The sequence below is a fragment of the Natator depressus genome, chromosome 3, assembly GCF_965152275.1.
Source record: "Natator depressus isolate rNatDep1 chromosome 3, rNatDep2.hap1, whole genome shotgun sequence".
Lineage (NCBI taxonomy): Eukaryota > Metazoa > Chordata > Testudines > Cheloniidae > Natator > Natator depressus.
The window spans coordinates 144022497-144046290 of NC_134236.1; the positions used below are offsets into that span (position 1 = coordinate 144022497).

Consider the following 23794-nt stretch of genomic DNA (forward strand, 5'->3'; position numbering starts at 1 on the left):
TTTTATAGGGACAGTCCCGATATTGAGGGCTTTTTCTTACATAGGCTCCTACTACCCCCCACCCCATGTCCCAATTTTTCACACTTGCTGTCTAGTCACCCTAGTAGGAACCTTCCCATTGACTTCAATGAAGTGGATAAGACTTCAAATATACATGGAAGTGGCTTGAGTATCAATCTATAATTATATTTCTGTTGCTGATCTTTCTTTTCTTAACCACTCTCAGTTTTCTGTAGCTAGTGTATGATTTCTTTAGGTTTGCATTGCAGCAGGAACAGAGTGTCCTGGGGCAGATATCTTTTGAGCCGAAGAGCTATATTCCAGTGGTTGCATAGGACTTTCTATCTACAATAAATATTAGAGGTAATTGGATGTATGCAGAGAGCACTCCTTTCCCAAACATTTGCTGACGGATGAAGCGTTGTTCATGTGCCAGGAGCTAAATTACTCATATTGACTAGAACAGTCATTTTATTTCAGACCCAATTTAAAGAAAGCAGCACTCATTTAGTTCTTAGCACTGTGATCTGGAAGTCAGGCTGGGAAAACATTTCTCACATTATATACAATGAGAATTCTCTTTGAAAATAAGAATTACAATTGGCCTTTCCAAACCACCTGTTCACAGCAGACATCTTTGCTGAAACATGATCTCACTTGTGACATTGGTACTGCTACATTTTAGTTAATCGAAAAAGAATATAAGCAAATGTCATGCTGCTTTAATACTGATTCATCAAGGCAAGTGGTTACCAGCTGAATATTCAAACGTTTTATAACAATGCTGGGGGGGGTTTAAACACTAATTCTTTTCTCTTTATGTTTTCAGGAGTTTCTGAAAGTATCCCTATGCAAGAAGTTTAGTACAATCAAATATTCAAGGCACAAGAATGTGTAATATACGAGCCAAACTGTCATGGACCACAACCTGCTCCATGGTACATTGTTGAGTTGGGTTGGAGCAGTGAAGGAGTTAGGGAGTCCCTTCTCCATCTCATTCTGTGCCAGCAGAGCAGCAGGGTCACCTACAAACTTCTTGCCTAAGAAGGTGGTTTGCTGCTCAAGGAGACTGGAATGGCTACTGCATCAACTGGTGGAGCACACTCCTAAAGGGCCATGAGCTGCCAGCCAGACGGAGTAATCAGCTCATCAGCAAATATGCAGCAACATGCAAAAACTAGCTAGGGGTATAGACTGCTCCTTTTTTAAAGGGCCTGACCATATTTCCCATGGATTTCAGTGGAAACAGGATCAGGAGGACTTGAAGCAATGTACACTGCTGCTCTTTTACAATGCATGTCAACCCCATCTGTCCCAAACCACCCAGCCTTGCAACAGCAAGATGGCTATGAGAGTTTACTCACACTCGCCACCACCTACAAAATAATTAGGGCAAGATTTGGCCTTTGCTTTATGTACAGGAAATAAAAGTAAACACTCAACATTATTCTAAAATACTGTACCAAAAGATTAACAACCCACAGGCCATTCTCTCTCTAGTAACTAGCCTGAGCAGACATTTTAAAAGACTGATATGCTTTGACCTCTAAAGGTAAAACCATGCCAGAGAAAACACTACTACTTCTATTACCAAGAGATGAGCACATCTACAGTGAAAAAAACATTTCTAATAGTCCCTGAACGGCACAAGCAACTACGGCTGAATTCTTCTGGACCTCTGAAAGTTGACCACATCAGCACTTTGCTTTTGAACCTAGGAAACTCATGTATGTAATAACTATGTACACAAGCATTTAAAAAGTAATGAAAAAAAGACATCATGGATCATGCCTGTCCCTATGGTATTACTGTCACAAGAACTACCACTGTTTTGTTCTCATTTTCAGTAGCTCCATAGCCCACTGCTAGGAAGCTTCTCTGAATGGCATCAAGACTCACATCTTTCAAAAGTCTCATCACAAAAACTTTTTTCTCAATTTGAACATAATTTTACATCAGAAATTCTGAATCATGAAGTTGTTTTTAGAAAATATTGTTTATGCCAAAGTAATTGCTCTCACATCATTTTAACCTCACTGAATGAAATTTTTGTGCCACAAAGACACAAAAAGCACAATACAAAGGGCCAGATTCTGGATCACTGAAGTCAATATAAATGTTGGCATTAACTTCACTAGACACAGTAAACAGTTCTTTTTGAATTAGCTTGAATGCAAGGACCCCTAAATTAGGATAAAAAATTTAAACAGTAAATCAGCTACTTCTATTTCCTGAATCCTTTCATGATGCATACATAAATTATTATCATGAACTGGAACTGCATGAGTGGAAAGAGCATCCCTTGTGTATCAGACATGTTGGCTAAAGAAGAGTGCTTTATCGTCAGTTCCTGATCTCACTTCAGAATCCTGTAAGAATGTTCAACAGACTGGACTGTCTGCATTAAGACCAAGAAGATACATGTACTTACCTTTCATTTTATTTCTTTGAACATATGACAAAAGATTCTCATTCAGAGGGTTTGTGCTCCGAGTACAAGACACGGCAGAACTCCTCTAAGGTTTTTGACCTTCTAAAGCAGGGGTTCTCAAACTGGGGGTCAGGACCCCTCAAAGGGTCATGAGGTTATTACACGGGGGGTTGCGAACTCTCAGCCTCCACCCCAAACCTCGCTTTGCCTCCAGCATTTATAACTGTGTTAAATATACGTCAGAAGTGTTTTTAATTTATAAGGGGGGGGTCGCACTCAGAGGCTTGCTATGTGAAAGGGGTCACCAGTACAAAACTTTGAGAACCACTGTTCTAAAGCAGTAATAGTAGTGGTCTTTGTGCATTCTCCTCATATTGCCCAGCACATGCTACCAGTGGCCACTATTTTAGTGCCTACAACCTTCTTGTCAGTTCCTGCAGAGAGGAAGCAAGCACACCCAGCTAAAAAGAATAACTAATGTAAAAATGAATCCTTAAAAACTATCCCAACAGAATTATGGATAAATAATTTTTCTGACTCTGAAGTCATCCTTTTACAGGATTTTCACTCTTGGAAAATAAGCAGCGTGAGAGATATCCCACAATAACAATACTGCAACAAGGAGTGTACAAATTAGACTAATATTCAGCATGGAAGAAACAAGAACATTTAAAATTGTTAGGTAACAGTAGGGATAAAATATCCCCTAAAGACCCAAGGCACGAACAGAAAGCCTGGTTGGAGGTGTGCTCGAGAAAACAACTTTCAGAATTAAGCAGACTTAAATAAGGGACAACCTGAAAGAAACAAAAACTCTAGGGATCTGGACAATTTGGGTAACAGGTTCTGCATTACTGAAAGAATAAAGCCGGATCCTCCCTAAAGACTGAATCCACGCTTTTAAGTGTATGTAGGACCATCTGGCTATCTTACATATGTCCAACATTAAAATATCCCTCAGAGGCACTACACTAGATTCTAAAGCTCAGTTACGCGTTGCAGCTGAAGTTGCCATCACTAATTAGGTGGCCTTTCATGTAAGAAACTAAGGCTTTCACGCTGAGGACTTCTTCCTGGTCCAGCTGCAGGCTGAACTCATGGCAGTCTCTTGTGGTGGAGTGAGAAAGAATGGGGGTGTCTCTAGAATGGATTTGATGTTCTCCATGAAACTTGATGGTTTTGGGTAACTTTTCAAGGCAGATCTCTCTCTCCCCTCCTCCCCCACCTAAGTCAGGCTCAATTCTAAGGCTGAGGAACTAGCAGCTGCACTTAGCAATGACCAACATCTTTCTAAATCAAGCATTTCTTTTGAAACTGCTGGTTCTCTTCATTTCCTTGAGGGGATGGAGGAAGAGAATAACATCCTGAAAACAAAAGAAATGAACTACAGAAAAACCACACCAAACCATCAAGAGAAAGTACCAAAGTATCGGGAAACTATACATACCACCAGTACCAAGAGAAGACACCCAGAGTTGCCAGAAGCACCAATTCAAAGCTCTGAGAAAAGTGTGTGACAAAATGCTGAGGCCTCAAGACAAAATGAAGCAGCACTGAATGGAATACAATGAACGATAGAACTGGGCACAGAAATGCTAGGATATGCTAAACAATTCTGAAAAAGCTCCAAGTGAGGAGTTGCAATGGACCTGAGCAGTAGGAGGATTCTAGGCTGAAATGAGAAGGCACTCTTGGGTTCAGATCATCATGAATAGGTGCCATAGATTGTGTGAGAAATTAATTTCTAAGAAACAGGCTGTGAGTTGGTGAGAGCTAGCACAGCATTTGCTTAAAGTTCTCCTGAGGAGAGCACCTTCGTGGGCTATGGTTGGAAAAGGAATTGAGGGCTCCAGCGGGTAACCCACTTAGAGGGTGCGCTAACCATATGCGCTAACCACTGCTCCCAGCGCCACAGTAGGTCCAAAATCTTAGAAGAATTTGGCCCTGTTTCAAGCTGGAAGCATGAGATCCAGGAATAAGCATACTGCAGTGGTGTTATTTTTAAAAGAAACTAGTAACCTGTACTCAAACAGAAAAACAGAAAGGTAATTCTGTTTTTGTAATCAATAACATTTTCGTGTGTGTGTGTGTGTACACAATTATGTAACACAAACTGATTGCAAGAATCCCTTTCTTTAATGATATTTAATGCTATAAAAGAGGGGTCAAATCCTTCTCGCCTTTCTAAAGCAGTCCCACTGAGGTGAATGGGTCTGCTCATCTAAGTAAGGCAATCAGCATTTGTCCCAAAGAGTATGTTACCCTTATTTGAATTAGAAGAGCATGTAATAGGTCCTCAGTGAAGCTGGAACAATGTTGTTCTGGTCTTCAGTGAAGGTCCTTTTAAGATTCTTATATTTGGCCTCTTAATTCCTTTCCCTTTTTGACATATTTAAACTCAGGCACCTAGAAATTCTTCAAATTAAGCCAAAATCAAGGCAACCTTATAAAAAAAAAGTACATGTATATCTGACACTAGAGGTGTCCTGTTCTCACAAGACAGGCGGTTCTACCACAAGTACTTCTGATTAAGGGTCTATGATTGCGACAGTACGGGAGGCCAGTTCGGGGGTTTTTCAGCAAAATTATCAGCGTGATTAGTAGGCTCAGAAATTCCAATTTTAATTAGAAACTTTATTTGGAAATACATTACATAGTTTACATGTGGTGAGAAGTGCTTTCACCATGAGATATTTCAGAACATTGTGCTGAGCAAAATGGCTATAGATTTCCTTGGAACTTTCCTTTAAAAAAAAAAAAAAAACAAAAGTATCTTCTTACAGAACTATGAGGCAACTTAAAAAATATTTGTATTTAAAGGCTATTACTACATTTACCCTAGGGTAAAAATATTTAATCATTCCAAATACCTGCATGTTTCAGAAATGACATAAGTATTTGGCATTATGACCAACAGAAATTCAAGTTCTAAATAATCCTTGAATTCACTAAAATGTGGAAGAGAAGCAAACTAATGCTAATTTCAATGATCAAATAATTTTTGCTAAATAAGGCACAGTCATCAGAAACCTTTGAAACTTTATAGAAGAGTATACAAATTCAGATTTATTTGCACATATTTGTGAGATTTTCTTTGATAAAGCCTGAAAGATTATTTTCTATCTGCTGCTGAGAGTTTCCAGGAACAAGTCAGAGCAGCAAGGCAACTAATATAGAGAAGCCATGCAAAGAGTGAAGATTGATGCTTATGATGGCATAAAAATATCTGCAAAGTAGTTCATTTTATAAATGGAGCATTCACCTGATATCACTGAAGTGGTGACCATCCAATTAAGGGAAAATTAGATGCGGAATTATTTCTGCAAGTAGCGTCTACATACAAAGATGTTCTCTCCCACCCAAAAAAGCGACAAGTATGAGACATACAAAGGTCGCCTGACAGTAGACCAAATGTCAGGGAATGTTAACTCCATTTACTTAAACAGTAACTACTGCCATTGCAATTTGCTCTACTTAATAAACAAAATGAAGACGTCCAAAAATGGTATTAATTGAACAAACAATTACCATTGTTTTGGTTGGATAAGTGCTCAAGAAACCCATAAGATGTAGTGATGTTTCAAGAGGTTGGAAGAAACAGAATTTTTTTAAGATGATTTCTTATTTAAGCATTCAAATGTGAGGAATTTCTTTTTTCAATCAAATCCTTAAGGAACAGTTGCATGAACGTAGCACTGTCTGGCACGTATGACCTATGAATGCTGAATATGTTTTCAGAATTACCTAATTGGCAGACTTCTGTTTTCAATTTTTCTTATTGCAATTAAAGTATTGTATCCATTATAATTGAATAATCAAGTTTTGACATTAAAAATGTCACTGAAATCATTATTTTGACACAGATTTGTATCACATACCAAAAGATAATTTTTATATGTAGTTCTGTGAAATAAATGCAAACACTAAAATATAAGAAAGATTTAAAAAATTAATTTGCAAAGCTGAACTCATACTTCAGCTTTGAGGTAAAAAAATTCTGTAAATGAAGAAGTCATGACATAAATGTGGAATATAAAATACATTCTAAAGTATTTTACAGAATGGTTGAGTTGCTCATCAGGCATGAGAATCTGGAGGAGAATGATGTTAATGAGAAGCAGTTCACATACAGAACACAAAGCAATAAGTTTAAATCAGACTATTTTGGTTTGTGTAGCCCTTTATTAGCAACTAAAATAGAAGATATCTGTTGTACAACACGGCTAGTAACGGACTATACTGGAGTTTTATTATATTCTAATACAGGATCATTTATAAATGCTTTTTTTTTCATTAAAAAGCTTCCACCCTTTTTCTGTTTACAACTGGCAAAACTATTCTGAAAGCTGAGTACATGTGCACAGGTCTGCAAAGAGTGCAAATTTAGGATATGGTAAATGCTTTACATGTTATATTTGAAAGGACTGTCTACCACCATGCCTTTACAGACATCATCTTTTTTTTTAAATCACAAAGTTTTGACACGAGCCTTCCTTCCATTGTCTTAACAAGAAAGCATTTTTAAATGAGTTGAAACTAAGGAAGGACTACACCTACTAGAAAAGAAGAGAGTTCTATTAGTTTGAGGTTTCAGTATACCCGAAGACCAGGAACCGTATCTTTGTAAGGGCTAGGCTGGGACCCCGTACATAGTATGTGTGCAGGTGGCATCCCTGAGTGTTCGGAGGTTCAGTGGACCATTAGTGCTCCAGCAGCATAACTTACTGAGCTGTCTTGCCAGTTTCGACACTGGCTTGACTGGGCATAATTCAAAAATGAAAAGCTCATATTCATTCCATTCTTCTGGAGCTCTGTTATAGCCTACATGGAAACAAAAAAAGAAAAAAACAAACACGTTAAGGACAAGTTATTCACCAGGCTCTGCTACTTTAGTTCCCACTCCCCTCCTTCAATTGGACTTAATGCATTCCTGCAGCTCCTTCCTTTCCTCAAAACCCCAAAATACTCCATGGACACCTTTTGGAGAGACCCCATCTATGTGACTCCCTATTATTCATGCAGAGAGACCCAATCTTTTGTGCAGTAGGACATTTTTACAAGAGGCAAACTGAATACTGGTGCTTGTAGTCTTTGAGGCAGTTGAACCATTAAGAGAAGGAAAATGCAAAACAAGAGAGACAACAAAATTTAGGGGCCTAGATTTATTGCTAAATTGTAGAATTATTCTTAACACAAAGACCTCTTGTGATTTTGGTAACATGGTCAGAGCTACAACATTTAACTTTTTTTTAAAATACTCTTCCCAGTATAGACACTGCAAATAGAGATCTTTTCACAGGCCCCCTCCTGTAGAGATTCCCCAATGTGTTCTCCACAGAGATCAACCTCCCAATGAATAACACCCTCCCTGGTTAAAATAAAAAAAGAATAATGTCCCTCCCATTTGTGTTTTAAATTACATTTAAAAATACAGGGCTATACTCACCAGTACTGTCTAGCTGGTTTGCATCAATCCAGCAATGCTGTGAAGCAGCCACAAACCCACTCTGATCAGCTAATTAAGCCAAGTTTACAGCTGCTTTGTACCACTAGTGGAGCACACAATAGCCAGAATATAACATAGAATCTGGCCCATAATGGCTATTAATTTAGGAGCTAGTTCAGTAACGCTGTGTGCAACTCCCCTTTGAAATATTGTCAGAAGCGACAATACATTCACAATCACCAGATAAATAATATATAGGCAAACATACTTTCTTTAAAATATATGTGCTACAACTATTGACTCAGGAATTGAAATTGTACATTTCACTAGGGATGGGAATTTCAAAGGAGAGAGTTAGGTGCCCATTTCACATTGAAATTCAATGGAACTGGATGTTTATCTCCCTTAGGCACTTTTGAAAATCCCAGCCCTAGTAAAAGGTAAGTTTGCCTGGGTATCAGCCTAGAAAATTACAGAGTTTGAAAACTTGGGAAAACAAACTGGATTCAGACTTCCAGTCTCAGAGGTAATAGGCTATTGGTGAGAGAAATTTAAACAAATTTGCAATAAGTCAACATTTTCACAAACAGTGGTACTTACATTTAATAATACCCCAATGGGATGTCTTCCACATATTGTATTATGGTATTTCTTCAAGTAATTGCTAAAAGATACAGGATCTAGCTGCTCTATAATGCTCATACCCTGAAAAAGAGTCAATAGCAATGATTACTGCCTACCTCGTTAAAATGTATGAGCCTTTTAATTAATGGACATCACAACTACATGATGTGTTTGAGAAGGAAAAACCTCAATTCTGAATCATGGGAATCTCAGTACATGAATAGGATTTTCTAATTGTGGGTTTGCCTTGCTCCCATCCCTCATAAAAAGAAGGGACAGGAGTATGACCTTCCAAAGCCGTGAATGATCTGACATTCATGGGACTATCCTTCACATCTTGAGACAGCCACATAAAGGTCTATTGCCTTCCCACTACTGCCTCTGCCTGTTCCCCTGGCAACACTACTCCCTGAGGAGTTTTACTCCTTTGGGTTTCTGAAGAGTAGTAGCACCAAATACTAGGCAGGCTAAAATCCACGTGTGAAAACAAAACCTAATCACATATCCTAACATTTATGTTTATACAGGCACCAACAGAATCCCACCAGTGTTCCAGGCAAAGGCTGCTCTTTCCTTGTCAAATAAATGTAAAATAGCTTACAACAAATCTACCTTACCGCTTCTACTTCTCTCAGCTATTCCCCAGCTGCCTCTTGCCAAACTGTGCTAGGTCCTGTCCTACATTCTCCTGTCTGAGAAATGCTTAGTCCTTAAAGTTGCCAATGGGTTAATGAGGTCCAGCTACTGATGGGTCAAGGAAATTCCCCCTGGAGTTCAGAACAGGACAGTACACTTGTCATGGGAGTGGAAGTAAGTTCATGGGGGATGGGGGGCAAGAGAGAGAGAGCACGTGTGCAATATTCATGGGGAAATTCTTCGGAGGGGCTTTTTTTTTGTTTTTAGTTTTAGGGGAAGTTAGATGCAAAGAGGAGAAATCATCACCCCAAGAGCGGCCATCCTCTCACACCCAGTCAAGTCCACCCAGCCCCCCCCAACAACAAAGCCCTAAACATGGTGAAGGGTCTGCTGCAGAGTTGGGGAGATGACAATGCCACTTACATCTTCCCTCAAAACAAAGAATGGCCCATTCTTCCAGAAATGCTGCAATTTTCTTGCTTTCCAAGCGATTTTCAGAAAGGCATGCTCTGGCCCTTAGCATTTCAACTCATACAGTTATTTCCTTTCCTGCTAACAGTCAGCTAGGGTACCGACTGTGATGTGAATACTTGTCCACTAACTGGATTGTGACCAGCTTGGTTCACATAAAACTATTCAGTGGTGTAATAAACTTTCGTTCACTAATGACCTAGGAAGGATATGAACTGGTAAACAACAATTTGAAAGACAAGATAATCTCCTGAGCTGTCCAGTTTTCTTGTAAATTTTAATTATTGTACAGCTACGTAAAGTAGAATCAGCTTAATTGCATACCCAAAATGTAATGAGATTAGCCAACTGCAACTGTGATTATGAATAGGACACCATGTCTGTCGGGATTCCGTGACTTTCCACGACCTCCATGAATTCTGCAGCGGCTCCGCAGCCAGCCGCTCGGGTGACCCCGCAGCCAGCTGCACTGGCACTGCTGGAGCGGCCCTGGGGCAACCACACCAGCTGCTGCTGGGGTGGCCCCAGGCAGCTGTCCCCAGGGACCACCTGAGCAGCAGCAGGTGCAGTTAGCCCCGGGAACCACCTGAGCAGAAGTCCTGGGGGCAGTAGTGAGTGGGTGGCCCCAGGAGCAGCTGCTGCTCAGTGGCCCCTGGCAGTAAATGCCACTGCCCCCTCCCCCACTAAGATTTAGTCAGGGGTACATAGTACAAGTCATGGACAGGTCATGGGCCGTAAATTTTTGTTTATTACCTGTGACAGTCCATGACTTTTATTGAAAATACCCGTGACTAAATAGTAGCCTTAATTATGAACAGGAGAACACATTTTGTAGATAAAAAAAAAATTATTTCATTAATGTAATACAGAAACTACAGTGAGGTACAAGATTCATGTCACAGCAATAAGCCACTGAAATATATGGAACTCTATCTGACAATTTAGCAGCTGTCCTCACTAAATGGACACTGTATTTATCAGTGTCAAATAAGCTGATTTTGATACAAAAGTTATGACCATGGAACATTTAGAGTGGAGCTAATCGTCCCAAACGAATACAAATAAAACCTGCATTCCATGATACATCATCATGCATTCTCCACGTTTTACCGAAACATGTCTATTTTAGCAATGGTTTATAGAATTTTAAAAATTGCACTGGGATTATTTTTTGAATCCTTGATTTCAAAATGAGTACTGCCAATCTTGGTTCTCAGGCCAGTGTAATGTACAGGGGGCAAATCCCACAGTTTGACTGAATAAGGAAATGCTGCTGTCACCTGGTATTTTGTGTTTTTGTTCATTCTAAATGGCAGTTGCATAAGCTGTTTAGAAATCTGCAGGTGTCGAAGGAGTCCATCTGGACATGAATTAGAGAAAAGAGTATCACACAGCTCTGCAATTTATCATGTGGATACCACAATACCACCATATATGTAGTATATATTGGTTTACCAAACACACATTAAATGATGTCTGCAGTGCCCAGGGGTTAATGAGATGGGGAATATCTAACATAACAAAATTCATTTTAAACTTCTGGTTTAGTAATCAATGGGGCTACTCACATAAGAAAGAGTTTGCGAGATGAGGTTCTTATTTTATATATAGTATTTCATACTATAATGTCCAATAATATTATATTCAATTATATTTATTGTCATTTTCCTAATATCTACTTTGTTTCTAAGAAAAGTAGGACAAGAGTAGATTACACATAGAAGTAGAAATGTCCAAACAGTTAACAGTTTATGCAAATAATCTAATTATTTTTTCAGGTCCAACAGTCATTTTTCAAGTTTGCTCACTTTTCTCAGCTTATAACATATCCAGACCAGAATTTTCCAAAACCAGCAATGATTCTGGGTGTCTCAATTTTTTTGTGCCCAATTTGAGATGATTTTCAGAAGTGCTAGGCATCCATAACTTAAACAAAAGTTAATGGGAGCTGAAGGTACATAGTACCTCTGAAAAGCACTCCTCAAAAGCACCCGCAATCAGTGGCTGCTCTTGGAAACTTTGGTCCTAGTAATGATATGAACTGATGGATTTGTAACCTGAATCTTATAAGTGAAAAAATAAAAGGTGATGGGATATTAAGTCTTCACTAGCAGATATTAGCAATATTATGGAAAATCATCAACACATTTCAACGCAGTAAATCTCCTTTTGATTGCCCTTTTCTCACTGTTACAATGTTACTGAGATAGGGATACAACTAAAGTAAGAGAAATATTTTAAAAGAATGCCAATTCTTGATTAAACAGTTTAAATAAAATGCTAATAGCCCAAGCAAATAATACTTAAACTAAGCTTCAAGTGAAGCCAGATTCTGATCGCTATTACTTGCGCATTCCCCCACTGATTTAAATGGAGTTATCAGATTTACACCAGGTCAACTGAGGTGAACAATCTGGCCCTGATTGTGCCAGGTAGTTTTTTCTAGCCATGAGCAGAACAAATTACTCTTCATTTTTTTTCTAAACAAATGCTCCCCCACTTTTACATCAGTAGATTATGGCAAAATGTATATATCTATGGCTCTGCTTAAATCATAGCAATCCAAACCTCAAATTATGGATAACAGGCTGGTAAAACTGTAATGTAAATGATATAATCTAGTTACCTGCTAGCAGGGTGGATAAAAATCAATGATTTTTTTTTAATTAAAAAAAATCGGATTTTTTTTATTTAAATCGAATTTTTCTGATAAAATGCTTTTTGAGGAAAAAACCTATCTAAAGATAGTTTTAATTAAGATACATTGTAGCTCAAAGATATCTCATCATGGAATAGGGATTATAAATTCTAATTCTATAGTATGAGACAATATATTCATGTAATGTTTAAGAAAAGTTTTGTAAATGAGTTCCAATAGTTTATGGATTAGGGACCCAATCTTATGGGGATCCAGGGGCTTCTGGATAGATTATTTAGGTTAATGTTTCTATCTACCCAGTGGGACTCAGTGCTCAGTCTAGAAGATACCATCAAAGATGCTTAGTTTTGCAGTTCTCAAACTGTGGATGTGTCTCTCCCGAGGTAACATGCTTGTTAACAGCAAAAAATGTTTTTAAATAAATAAATAAATAATATATAGAGGTGAAAAATAACAGACCTCAACCCTACTGTTGCTCTGCAAATTTGTGTACACAGAGTCGATCCCTTACCTCTCTCTAAATGTGCAAAGTTTCAAAAAGTTCAATGAATTTTTTGGGGGCGGAATAAGGAGAAGAACAAGGAGAAGAAATCTGTAAATAAATGTGAGAAGGGAGGGACAGGCAGTAGAAAGAAAAGTGAAACTGTTTGAGCAGCATATTCCAGAAGTCTTGAGGTCTTTCTGAGTGTAGCCTTCATTGATCTGAGATCTATCATACCATTCTCTCACTAGAAAGGAAAACCTATAATGGCTGCAAGCCGTAAAAGAGACCCAGTTTGGGAATATTTTAAGTTCCTCTACCTGTGGGTAAGACAGGCATGCATGTAAAATGCAAACAGTGCAACAAAGAAATGTAAGGCCTGGTTGCCCGAATGAAACAACATCATGAGAAGTGTTACTTCTCAGGAGGAAGCTGTGTTGAAGATGATGAAAGAAACATGTCTGAACATGCAGGATCTTCAAGTTGGTAAACCTTTTTATTTCATACTTCTTTCTTAAGGACTGCCTGTCTTCCTTCTGGACTATTCTTGAATTCTCATGTTTGAGCAAAAAATATAGTTGTTACTCTATCATTTTAGATGCAGTTGTGATAAAAAATAAATAGCTGAAATAGGCAGATCTTCCTTTTACAATTTCACCTTTAAAGTAGTACTAGTTGTCAGTGAATGCAATGAGTAATACTAAATGAGCAGTATGGTAATAATAATTAAATAACTGCATTGACTTATTTTGTTTAGGAAAATCCATCCTCAACATACAGGATTCTGAAGACTATCCACCTTCAAGATCACCATCATTTTCTATAGTTTCAGAGTTATCTGCCAATGATAGTGTTTCAGTCACATCATGTATGTCACGTAGCCACAGTATATCACCTGTAGCAAAAAGAAAAAAAAATCTCCATCATCCAGAAACATCCATAGATAAGTTTGTGATAAGAACCAGCAGATTACAAAAAGAGGTAATTGATGAAAAAAATTGCCCGGTTTGTTTATGCAACAAACTCTCCTTTCCGTACGATTGAGAACCCACACTTCATTAACATGGCTCAGTCATTAAGACCAGGATACAGTCCACCCAACAGAGCAGATGTTGCAGGCAAATTGCTGGATAAAGTGTATGAAAGAGAAATGGAGCAGTGTGAAAAAGGTCTAGAGGGTGAAATTGTTAACCTGACTCTTGATGAGTGGAGCAATGTCCACAATGATCCTGTTGTATGTGCTTGTGTGACAACAGAAGAAAGGAATGTCTTCCTTACAGGAACAAGTGCTACGTCAGGAAATGCACACACAGCAGAATACTTACAAGAAGTAGCAGTAAAAGCTACAACAAACTGTGAAAAAAAATCCAAATGTCTAGTACGCAGCTTGGCAACAGACTATACTTCAAATGTATCCAAGATGAGAAGAAATTATTTAGAAGAGAGTGAAGAGAGTCCCAAGCTAATAACAATGCTCATTTGATGCACCTGCTAGCCAAAGACTTCAGTGTTCCAGAAATAATGGCTAATGTTGTTGAAATTGCAAAATACTTCTGTAACAACCACTTTGCAGCAGCTGCTCTGAAAAAAGGGGGAGGAACCAAGCTAACTCTCCCACAAGACATACGATGGAATTCAGTAGTGGACTGTTTTGAGCACTATATCAAGAACTGGCCTAAGCTGATGACAGTTTGTTAACAATACAGTGAAAAAATAGATGTCACTGTCACAGCCAATGTTCTCAATATTGGGTTTAAGAGAAATGTTGAACACATGCTGTGTACCCTGAAACCTATTTCTGTAGCCTTGAACAAAATGCAGGGAAATAGCTGTTTTATTGCTGATGCTGTTGAAATTTGGAAGGAACTCAGTGAGACCTTAAAAAGAGAAATATGCAATGACCGAGTTAAATTACAAGCATTAAAAACAAAATGGGACAAGCACTATCTCCAATATATTCTTGCAAATATTCTCAATACTCGGTACCAGGGTCAAACCTTAACTGCTGAAGAAGAGGAGCTGGCTATGACATGGACACCCAGCAATCATCCCTCCATAATGCCAACTATAACAAACTTCAGAGCTAAGGGTGAACCATTCAAGAAATATATGTTTGCTGATAATGTTTTAAAGAAAGTCACACCAGTGAACTGGTGGAAGTCACTTAAGCACTTGGATTCAGAGACTGTTGAAGTGATAATCTCACTTTTAAACAGCAGTAGCTTCTTCTGCTGGTGTAGAAAGAATATTTTCTTCCTTTGGACTAATTCATTCCAAATTGAGAAATCGTTTGGGACCTGAACAAGCTGGAAAGCTTGTTTTTCTTTTCCAGATTATGAACAAACAGGAAAATGAAGGTGAAGACGACTGAGTTAGCTGCAGAAGCCAATATTTTAAGTTTCTCATGTTCACCTGGCTGACATAATCAATTTAATTTTTGTGGTTTTTTTTCAATATCTCATTTAACTATTTTAGTTAAAAACAATTTTAACAAAAACATATCTGATTTTAAAAAACTTGAATGTTTAACTAAATTCAAAAATTCATAGGCTTGTTTTGTTAAAATATTATATGTTTGCTGTTGAAGAAAAAAATCCAGAATACATAACGTTGTTGTTTTAGTTAAATAAAACAATGTAAATGTCTGTCTGGTGATGTTCTCCTCCTAATACAGCATGGCAAGAAAATCCTCCAGATAATACACATTTCAGGGATGTGTGCCCTCCCCAAACAGTGAATACACTGGGAATGTGCATCACTGACTGGGATAGACTCCTGACGGGTGAGGCAGTGCTTAAATCCCAGAGATCCTGGCATACCCTGGAGGCAAAGGGGATGAACCCCAAAAGGAACTCTTCCTTTAAAGTGAAAAGAAGTACAAAACAAGCCTCGAGCACAAAAAAAATAAGCAAAAGCATACAGATGAATTAAAGGAGAAGTAAATAACTACACTAAACTAAAAACTAGAAGATTCTAAAGCTAAATTTTGAATGGTAGAAATGGCCATGCTACATGCTCCATCTCAGGCCGAGGCACTTGAGAAGAAACAGAGAGTGGTCTGCCTACAGTAGCCCTATATATAGTTGGTATGGGGCACAAGGATGTGCAGGGAGATGCACAGACCCAACGGGCACTGCTACTGAAAATCTCTGATCACCTGAAGTGAAGCACCCATAGGGACACAACTCAAAGAATGTAATAACAGGAAAGTATTTAGAGTATTTTCTCTGTCTTTTAAAACCATACAACAGCCATAAATAAGGTTAGAAGCCAGCCTACATGACCATGCATCTTCCACAGCACGCCATTGCTTCACAGACCACATATTGAGAACCTCTGCTCTAGAAGAATCTTCCTGGTTTCCAAAGGCCATTTTTTCCCCACTAGATAATAATTTAGAGATCTGAGATTCAGAACAGGCCTAAGTCCTCATGTATTTTTGGGACAAAGAAGAACCTGGAATAAATACCCTTTCCTCCTTGACACAGTAACATGGTGTCGTGGGGTGGTCACCCGCTCCTGCCCCGAGGGGCTTAAACCAGCCCAGGAGAGGGCTGTGGCTGGGGGCAGGTAGCTCCCAAGCTGATTGGGGAAGTGGGCACAGCTGTGGCCATGCCCCAAACAGACCACAGCCGGCCCTTATAAAAGGGTTGTGAGCTAGACGCTCATAAAGAGTCTCCTCTAGCTGTGGAGGGAGACAGGCCTGGCTCCTGGGGAGGTGAAGCAGGGCTGGGGAAGGCCAGAGGAGCTGGGAGGCTCCAGACTGGAAAAGCCCCAGGCTGCAGGCCTGGCAGACAGCCTAAGACAGGGTACTGGGATTGCAACAGGGCAGCCCAAGGGTAGGCAGAGGCAGCAGGTCCAAACCCCCCTTGCCTATGATGACTGGCGAATATAGACTGCAGTTGGCTGCAGTGAAAGGGGGCTAGATGGTGACTGGCAGTAGCCCATAGGCTGAGGCAAGGTGGGGATAGAGGGTGGGGGGTTCCCCGGGGAGAGGAGACCCAGATTTGTGGGGTATTGCCTGGAGGGGCAGCACCCCAGGAAAAAGGGCACCTGTGTCCGGGAGGGACATGGGGGCCAGCGACGGCAAGACACCAGCAGAGGGCGCTCCAGAGCTGGTAAAAAGAGCTAATTCCCAGAAAGCCAGCAGGAGGCGCCGCAGGGGTGAGTCTTGCCCCATTACACATGGGCTCAGTGACATTCTCTGCAAGGAAGTATTGGATTTCCTGCAATGTATCTTCATGATAATGTTGAACGTAAGTGCATTTCTTAAAGAAAGGCAGCTGAAGTAATTTTTCTTTAGTAAATTCTGTGGAAAATGATCCCAGAAAATGATCAGGACATATGGATCTGAGACAACCATGAGTAACTGACACAAAAGGCTTCTATCGTTCCTCCAGGTTCCTTCAGAATGGATACTGACTGACTGGTCACTTCAGTACCTTAGAAAAACCTAGAAGGGCATGCTGCTTTTGGGAAATCGTTTTTTTGGGATCACCCAGGTTCTCCTGGAAGAGAGATCAGAAGCTACCTGACTTTTGTGTATGGAGCACATCTAAATCCAGACCCAAATATAGGCTGGATTCTTAGGCCAGGTCTGCACAAAAAAGTTAGGTGGGCCCCACTACATTGCTCAGGGGTGTGAAAAATCCACACCCCTGAGTAATGTAATTAAGCAGACCTAAGCCCCTAAATACACAGCACTAGAGCAATGTGCAATAACTCTGTTGACCTAGCTACCACCTCTTGGGGAGGTGGATTAACTACAGTGACAGGAGGGTCCACACTTAAACCTGTACAGAAACACAGCGGTAGACCTAGGCAGGTGCTTTTTGCTTCCATGTTTTACAGAAGGAGGAGAGGATGTGGGTGACAGTCCCATTGGAACACAAGTGGCTCTAGTTTCCTTGGCCAGTGTGACCCCTACCTTTTCCCCATGATAGCTGCATCAAATCTATTGAAACTACCGGCAACAACAAAGGTATGATCCCTGTATAATGAAACTAGCACTATTACAAATGTAAGCTACCAAGACTTTACGTTCTATGTCATAAGGTTTATTGCTTCCCCTAAATATAGATATATCTGCATTTAAACAGAAAAATTACACTAAGGGAATTTCAAGCAGTCAGGCAAGCATTTTTCCTAATAAGGAATATTTACACAATTACATCCACTATACATTGTGCACACTCAGTAAAGTGTATGATACCAGCTGCCAACACACTGACTACAGTACAGTAGTAAAAAACCCTCTGTATGACAATTGAGAGAGAAAAAGCATACAATCAACAATGTATCAAATCTTGAATATTTTCTTAGAGATTCTAGAAGCATTCAAAGTCATGTGAAGGAGAAGCTTTTTAGACAATTAACTGACCCAAATCTGAAATCTTACCATTTTATCTAGGTGCTCAATGGATCTATAAATCTCTCCTTGGGATTCATCATAGTAACTGTAACGGAACCTTTGACCTTGAAACAAAAATCATGGACAAAATAAAAAGGGACAAATTAGTAGCTAGAACACCCCCCCAAAAATAATTTCAATTATGATGAAAAGCAAAGTACAGCTGAACCCACACCTCTGGTCTGGTAGCCAATCTAACATAATATCAATTGTAAATCACAAACTGGAAGCGATACCTTTATGATATTCATTAAGGAATGGTATTTTCCATTATATCTTTCTGTTCCATTGAAGTCATTCCAAACACCACCACAGAACCTCACCAGAAACACAGAAACTAAAACGATACCACTTAAAGTGCAGTTATACTTTGAAAAATGACCATGTAAAAATGGCATTGTGTGGTCTCATGTTAATTGCCTACCAATGACTTCATATCAAATTTGCTCAGTTTACAAGTAAACAGATGGTTTTTCTCACTGACAGCCCTGCAAAATCAATCTGGGATCTGAAAGTCATAGAATCATAGAATATCAAGGTTGGAAGGGACCTCATGAGGTCATCTAGTACAACCCCCTGCTCAAAGCAGGACCAATCCCCAACTAAATCATGATGTTCTCTCCTGTCTGCACACCAGAACCAGTAATAAGAGGTGGGTACCTTTTTGAAACAGTCCCTTTATCAGCCATAACCACACATTAGAAAGCTACATAAACAAAGTGTTATTGGTTAATACAACAAAATGGAAGTCAGAACTCCTGGATTCTGACTCTGCCACCAACACCTGATGTATGATCCTAGGCAATTCACATAAGTGCTGTGCCTCAGTTTACCCATCTGCAAATAGATATAGTTACCTCCATCAAAGGGATGTTGGGATGTTTCATAAATCAGTTAACTAATTTTGTAAATTTCTTTTAAATCAATAGAACAACAACATAAGAGCAAAGAACTACAATCACTGTTACCAGGCTGTAATAGTGCAGAGAAGCATGTAACACATACCTTTACTACCTCCCTCTCCCATCCCACTGATAACTCAAAGGCTGCCAAATTTAATTTAACATAATTTTCCAAATAAAATTTCACTTTTGGCCTTACAGAAGGCAGAAAAACATTTACGTTCAAAGGATAAATTTACCATAAAGTTCTAAGCACCAAAGAATGTTTAATAAAAGGGCCTGCTCAAATATAGCTACAATGTAGCTACCACATTGCTATAATACAAAGAAAACCTGCAACTTACCCCAATGGCAGAAGTCAGAAGAAACCACAAAGAGATTACTAGGATCTGCTAGGTATTTGCTGAAGAGTTTTCCAAATTCCTGTTCTTTTGACTCACTCAGTGCTCCAACCAATACTGGAACAATGGTAAACTCATCCTTATGGCTTATAAGCAAAAGAAAAAAGATTTCAAAATTAATATTTTAAATATAAGAATAGAGTTCTTTGTCAAGGTATGATAACTGAAATTATAAATCTGCCCCTTAAAAGGACACTATTAACCTGAAATGTAGCTAATTAAAAAACACAATTAAAAATAGCTTTATATACTACACCTTCCCCAAGACCCCTGTCAATGGTTTGCTATTTTGCAACATTTTCTTATTTTCAAAAATCTTTTTTCTCTCCTTAGTTGCAGTGTGAGAAGAAACCAACTCTATAGCGGAAACAGCAAAAAAAGTGACTATGGACAAAATCAAAGACGGAAAGTCCCCTATGTAGAGGAGCAGCACAATGGATACACACCACTGAAATTGTACTTAAGCCGCAAGATAGGACATAAGTGATGCGTAGTTATGTGCTGACCTTCTACACCAGTGGTTCTCAATCTATTTGTTACCTGGGCCGCAGGTTGAGAACCACAGCGCCCCTCCGCACCGACCCCTATGCTCAGCGCCCCCTGCCCAGAGACCCCTCCACAGAATGGGACCAGGAGTGGAGTCCTGGGTAGGGGCCGGGCGGCAGGGACCCCGGACCCTGCGTGGCCAGCTGGCAGCCCTGATGCCAACCCCAGACCCCATGGGACTGCCCCTGGACCCTGTGGGGTTTTCCTTACTCTCCTTTAGTTATAGTAATCATAGGGATCACCTGTAACAAAAGTAGCTATCAACTGGACACTGATTTTTAAGTTGCCAAAAGTATATACAAATTTTGGAAGCTCAACAGAAAACATATAACACTATTCAAACTTTTTTTTTAAATTGGGCAAATGGTTTAGTGAAACAGTCACAGAATGATAACATTTAGAGATATGGAAGACTTAAGTCATCTCTTACATATTTCAGGGCAGGACTGTTCCCTATTGTACACTTACAGTATTAGTATTTTGTCAAGTCTTTTACATATATATCTCTGCATGGGAGATTTAATTTTACCTAGCTTTGCAAATAAAAATTCACTTCTGGCCTTACAATAAGTAGAAAAACAATTTACAGACTTGTAGATGTCACTGTCAGGAAGTTTTCCCCAAAATTAACCCTATTCACAAGTCAATAAACAATACTAACTACTTTCTACAGGATGGTCAGATTTGATTGCTCAACTGCTTGCCCTGCTCCCAGTTTCCTTCCTACCAAGAAATCTCAAGTCTCTAATTTATATTCTTAAATTTTTATGTTAAAAAATTATCATTCTCCCACCAAAAGAGGATCACTTCTTCCTACTGGAACACACATGCAGTTCAAATGTATAATTACAGGTGTTGCAAAATAAGCTTTTAGCCATATTACCTTTCCATGGCTTTAGCAGTATAAGGCAAATGCATTTCAATACTGTGTTCATCTTCATCTGTCTGCAGAGACATACGCTCAAACATTCCAGTCTTCCACAATTCTCCATAAACTGAAAAGATTTAAAAATATATTAAAATGCTTTACCAAAAATTACATTACAGCGTATCTTGTTAGAAGTGACACAATAAAATAATACTCCCTGCCTCTGGGGGCTATGATCACAGAACGTTCTCCGTTGTAGCTTTCTAATTGAAGTGTAACTTGCATTTAACCCAAGTTACAACATTTTTAATTAAGTTTGTATCTTACAGTTAAGAATGCATTGTGTAAAGCAGTGACATCTTTAGCATCTTCGAGATGCTTTCTACAGTCATTATGGTACAAAAGATTTAAATTGTACAAAAAAAATATTAAAACATGTACTCATCCACATAATCTTTGTGTTTTTAGATTTCCACTAACCATATAATTCTATATTTGAGAGGAAAAGGTGATCAAATGAGCTGCTGCTGGATGTGTATGTTTATTAATATAGCACCTTAGCCATCGGCCACTGCACAAAACACAGACTGCTGAATGTGACAAAAAACAGTTCTCTACCTGTTTATGAAGTTACATGTATTATCTTGCACTGGTAATTTATGGACTTATTCTTCTAAATACCCGCCCCACCCCAACCACCCAAAACCTAGGGCTCCTAGGTGTTGCAGTAATACGAATAATTTAAAAAATACAGAAATCTGAAAAATGCAAGCTTACTATATACATACTCTTTTGATCAATTCGAAGATCATACAGAGGTGTTCTATATAGCTCCACACTGGAAAGTGCACATCGGGAAAGGGGCACATGATGGGAAGGCCCAAGAATGAAAACTTTCCGGCTAGGATAATTAATACAAAAACCAAAATCAGAACAACTGTACTCCTACAAAACCCTGTGTTGGAAAAAAAAAGTTGAAAAAGAAAATGAAAAACTGAACTAATTTTGGGGGGTTAGACTGGTGGCTAATGGTAGTGCTCTACTTTGCCAGGGGCAAGAGCATGATTCAATTCTTGGTCCCTTACGGTCTGATGCTGCAAAGTGCTGAGTGTCTGAGAGGTGATCTTGAAGCTGGTTCAGTAAAAATTGGTTAAGGCCACCTTAAATGACCTAAAACAGGGTCTGCCCTACAGCACAAGCCAGTTTTAAAGCCTCCTTTAGATGATGAAAACTAGTTTAACTGAGCTGGTTAGAAAATATCTCTAGCATAGTGCAGGCCTTTACTGATAGATGATATTTGATTCTCCGGGATTAGTAATGAGTCCAACACAACTCCCATGCTGCACACCATCTTAAGTAGCTGAGGGTTGGGTGGTATGTTTATTATCAATTACTCAAAGCCTTTTCTGATTCACATTATTATACACAATTTAAGCCAGCTGCTTTTTTTCTCCAATGCTCTAGTCTCCTTCAAGCACTCTGTTATCTGTGAGTCAGTTACATGAAAAAGCTACATAGACTTGCATGTCATTAGCATACTACTGGCACTGCAGGCTTTGTCTTGTTGTGGGCAAGAGGTAGTCATTTCACCAGGTCTCTGGTCCTGATTAAAGGTCAGTCTTTCCTGCCAGAGAAATTTTCAGAAGCAGTCTTGCCTTTGCATGGGAAATCTATGATAGTGCTTCAGCAGGTAGATACCACCAGTTTTGTTTTGCTTTGTTTTTTGTGCAAGCAGTGGTGGAGCAAAGCAAAGGAAAAAATGCTGAAGTGCTGCATCAATCCACTTTGAAATCTATCCAGAAAATACAGTTCCTCGACTGAGGCAGAATGAGGTGCTCCTGAACGTTTTAAACAAGCAATGTGGTAAACAATAAGTGACGTAGAAAAAAATCCAGTAATGCAATGCCATTAAATCTGGGAAGTGGAACTTGTTCTAGAAATGTCAATGCAGAAAACATACCTGTATAGTGTTATCAATTGTTTTCCTTTAAAAAAATTGTTCTCATTTTGCTCAAAATATATCAGAAAGAATCAGAATAACTTTACTACTTTTGGACATGGTTTGCTTTTTTTCTGATAAACCACTGAGGAAACAAAAAAGAAACTGGTTTATTATTTCTAACACTAATTATCTTAAAGTATCACTATTTAGCTTCAAAATGCATGTTTGAATCAAACACTGAAGATACTTTAAATGAGAATTGATTGTTAATACATGGCAGGAATTTCTGAAATATGCTGCAACTAGCAAAATACATGCAGATTTTAATTTTTTAAACTAGAGTAATTGGCCCTGTGGTTCGGCAGGCAACTGCAACCCAGTTTTGTGCCTGTGCATTTTCAGAACAAGTACATTTGAAACAATTAGTAACTCCCACTGACTTCAGTGATCATATACCATTTTTTCGACAGGACCTCATTCTATGCACAAGCTGGACCTGTTTTGGGGACGAGTCACGGTTCTATAGTGAAGGAAGCTGTTGTCTGTAGGACTCCTGCATCATTTGTTGCAGGAGTTGGAAGGTGTGTACCTATTGTAGGTCTGGGGAAAATGGCAGACCTAGGTCCTTAGCCGGGGGGGAGGGACCAGTGGACCTGGGCCACAACTGAATACGGGGGACAACAAATGAAAAAACAGAGAGGTAAGTGAAGGTCATAGGGTAAAAATCAGGGAACCAGAAGGGGACACTGAGCAGAAAATGCCCGACAGCACCCATCACTCTTCAAAACATCTCTGGAGTGAGCGGATGCCACCCAGAGGAACTCTGCCTGGAGGTGTGATTGGACAAGGAAACAAAAGTAGGCCCCACAGTTGCAGAGCACCCCCTCACCCAGCCAGCTTCCTCTTCCTCACATGATGGATGGTCATCTTGGCCAGCGCCAGGAGGAGGTTCACAAGTAGGTCTCATGACTTAGTGG

The 23794-nt window shown here is 39.3% G+C and overlaps 1 protein-coding gene across 2 annotated transcripts in view; it reads right to left on the reverse strand.

Moving 5' to 3' along the window:
* Positions 1 to 6579: 6579 nt before the first annotated feature.
* MEMO1 (mediator of cell motility 1) overlaps positions 6580 to 23794 on the reverse strand; it is a 48269-nt gene continuing 31054 nt past the window's right edge. For both annotated transcript variants that reach the window (XM_074948955.1, XM_074948956.1), the window contains exons 4-9: positions 21664 to 21776; positions 20891 to 21002; positions 19405 to 19547; positions 18147 to 18223; positions 8478 to 8582; positions 6580 to 7252 (exon numbers count right to left, since the gene is read on the reverse strand). In XM_074948955.1, coding sequence (XP_074805056.1) covers positions 7121 to 7252; positions 8478 to 8582; positions 18147 to 18223; positions 19405 to 19547; positions 20891 to 21002; positions 21664 to 21776 — 682 coding nt within the window. In that variant the 3' untranslated portion in view covers positions 6580 to 7120. The remainder of the gene's footprint in view (positions 7253 to 8477; positions 8583 to 18146; positions 18224 to 19404; positions 19548 to 20890; positions 21003 to 21663; positions 21777 to 23794) is intronic.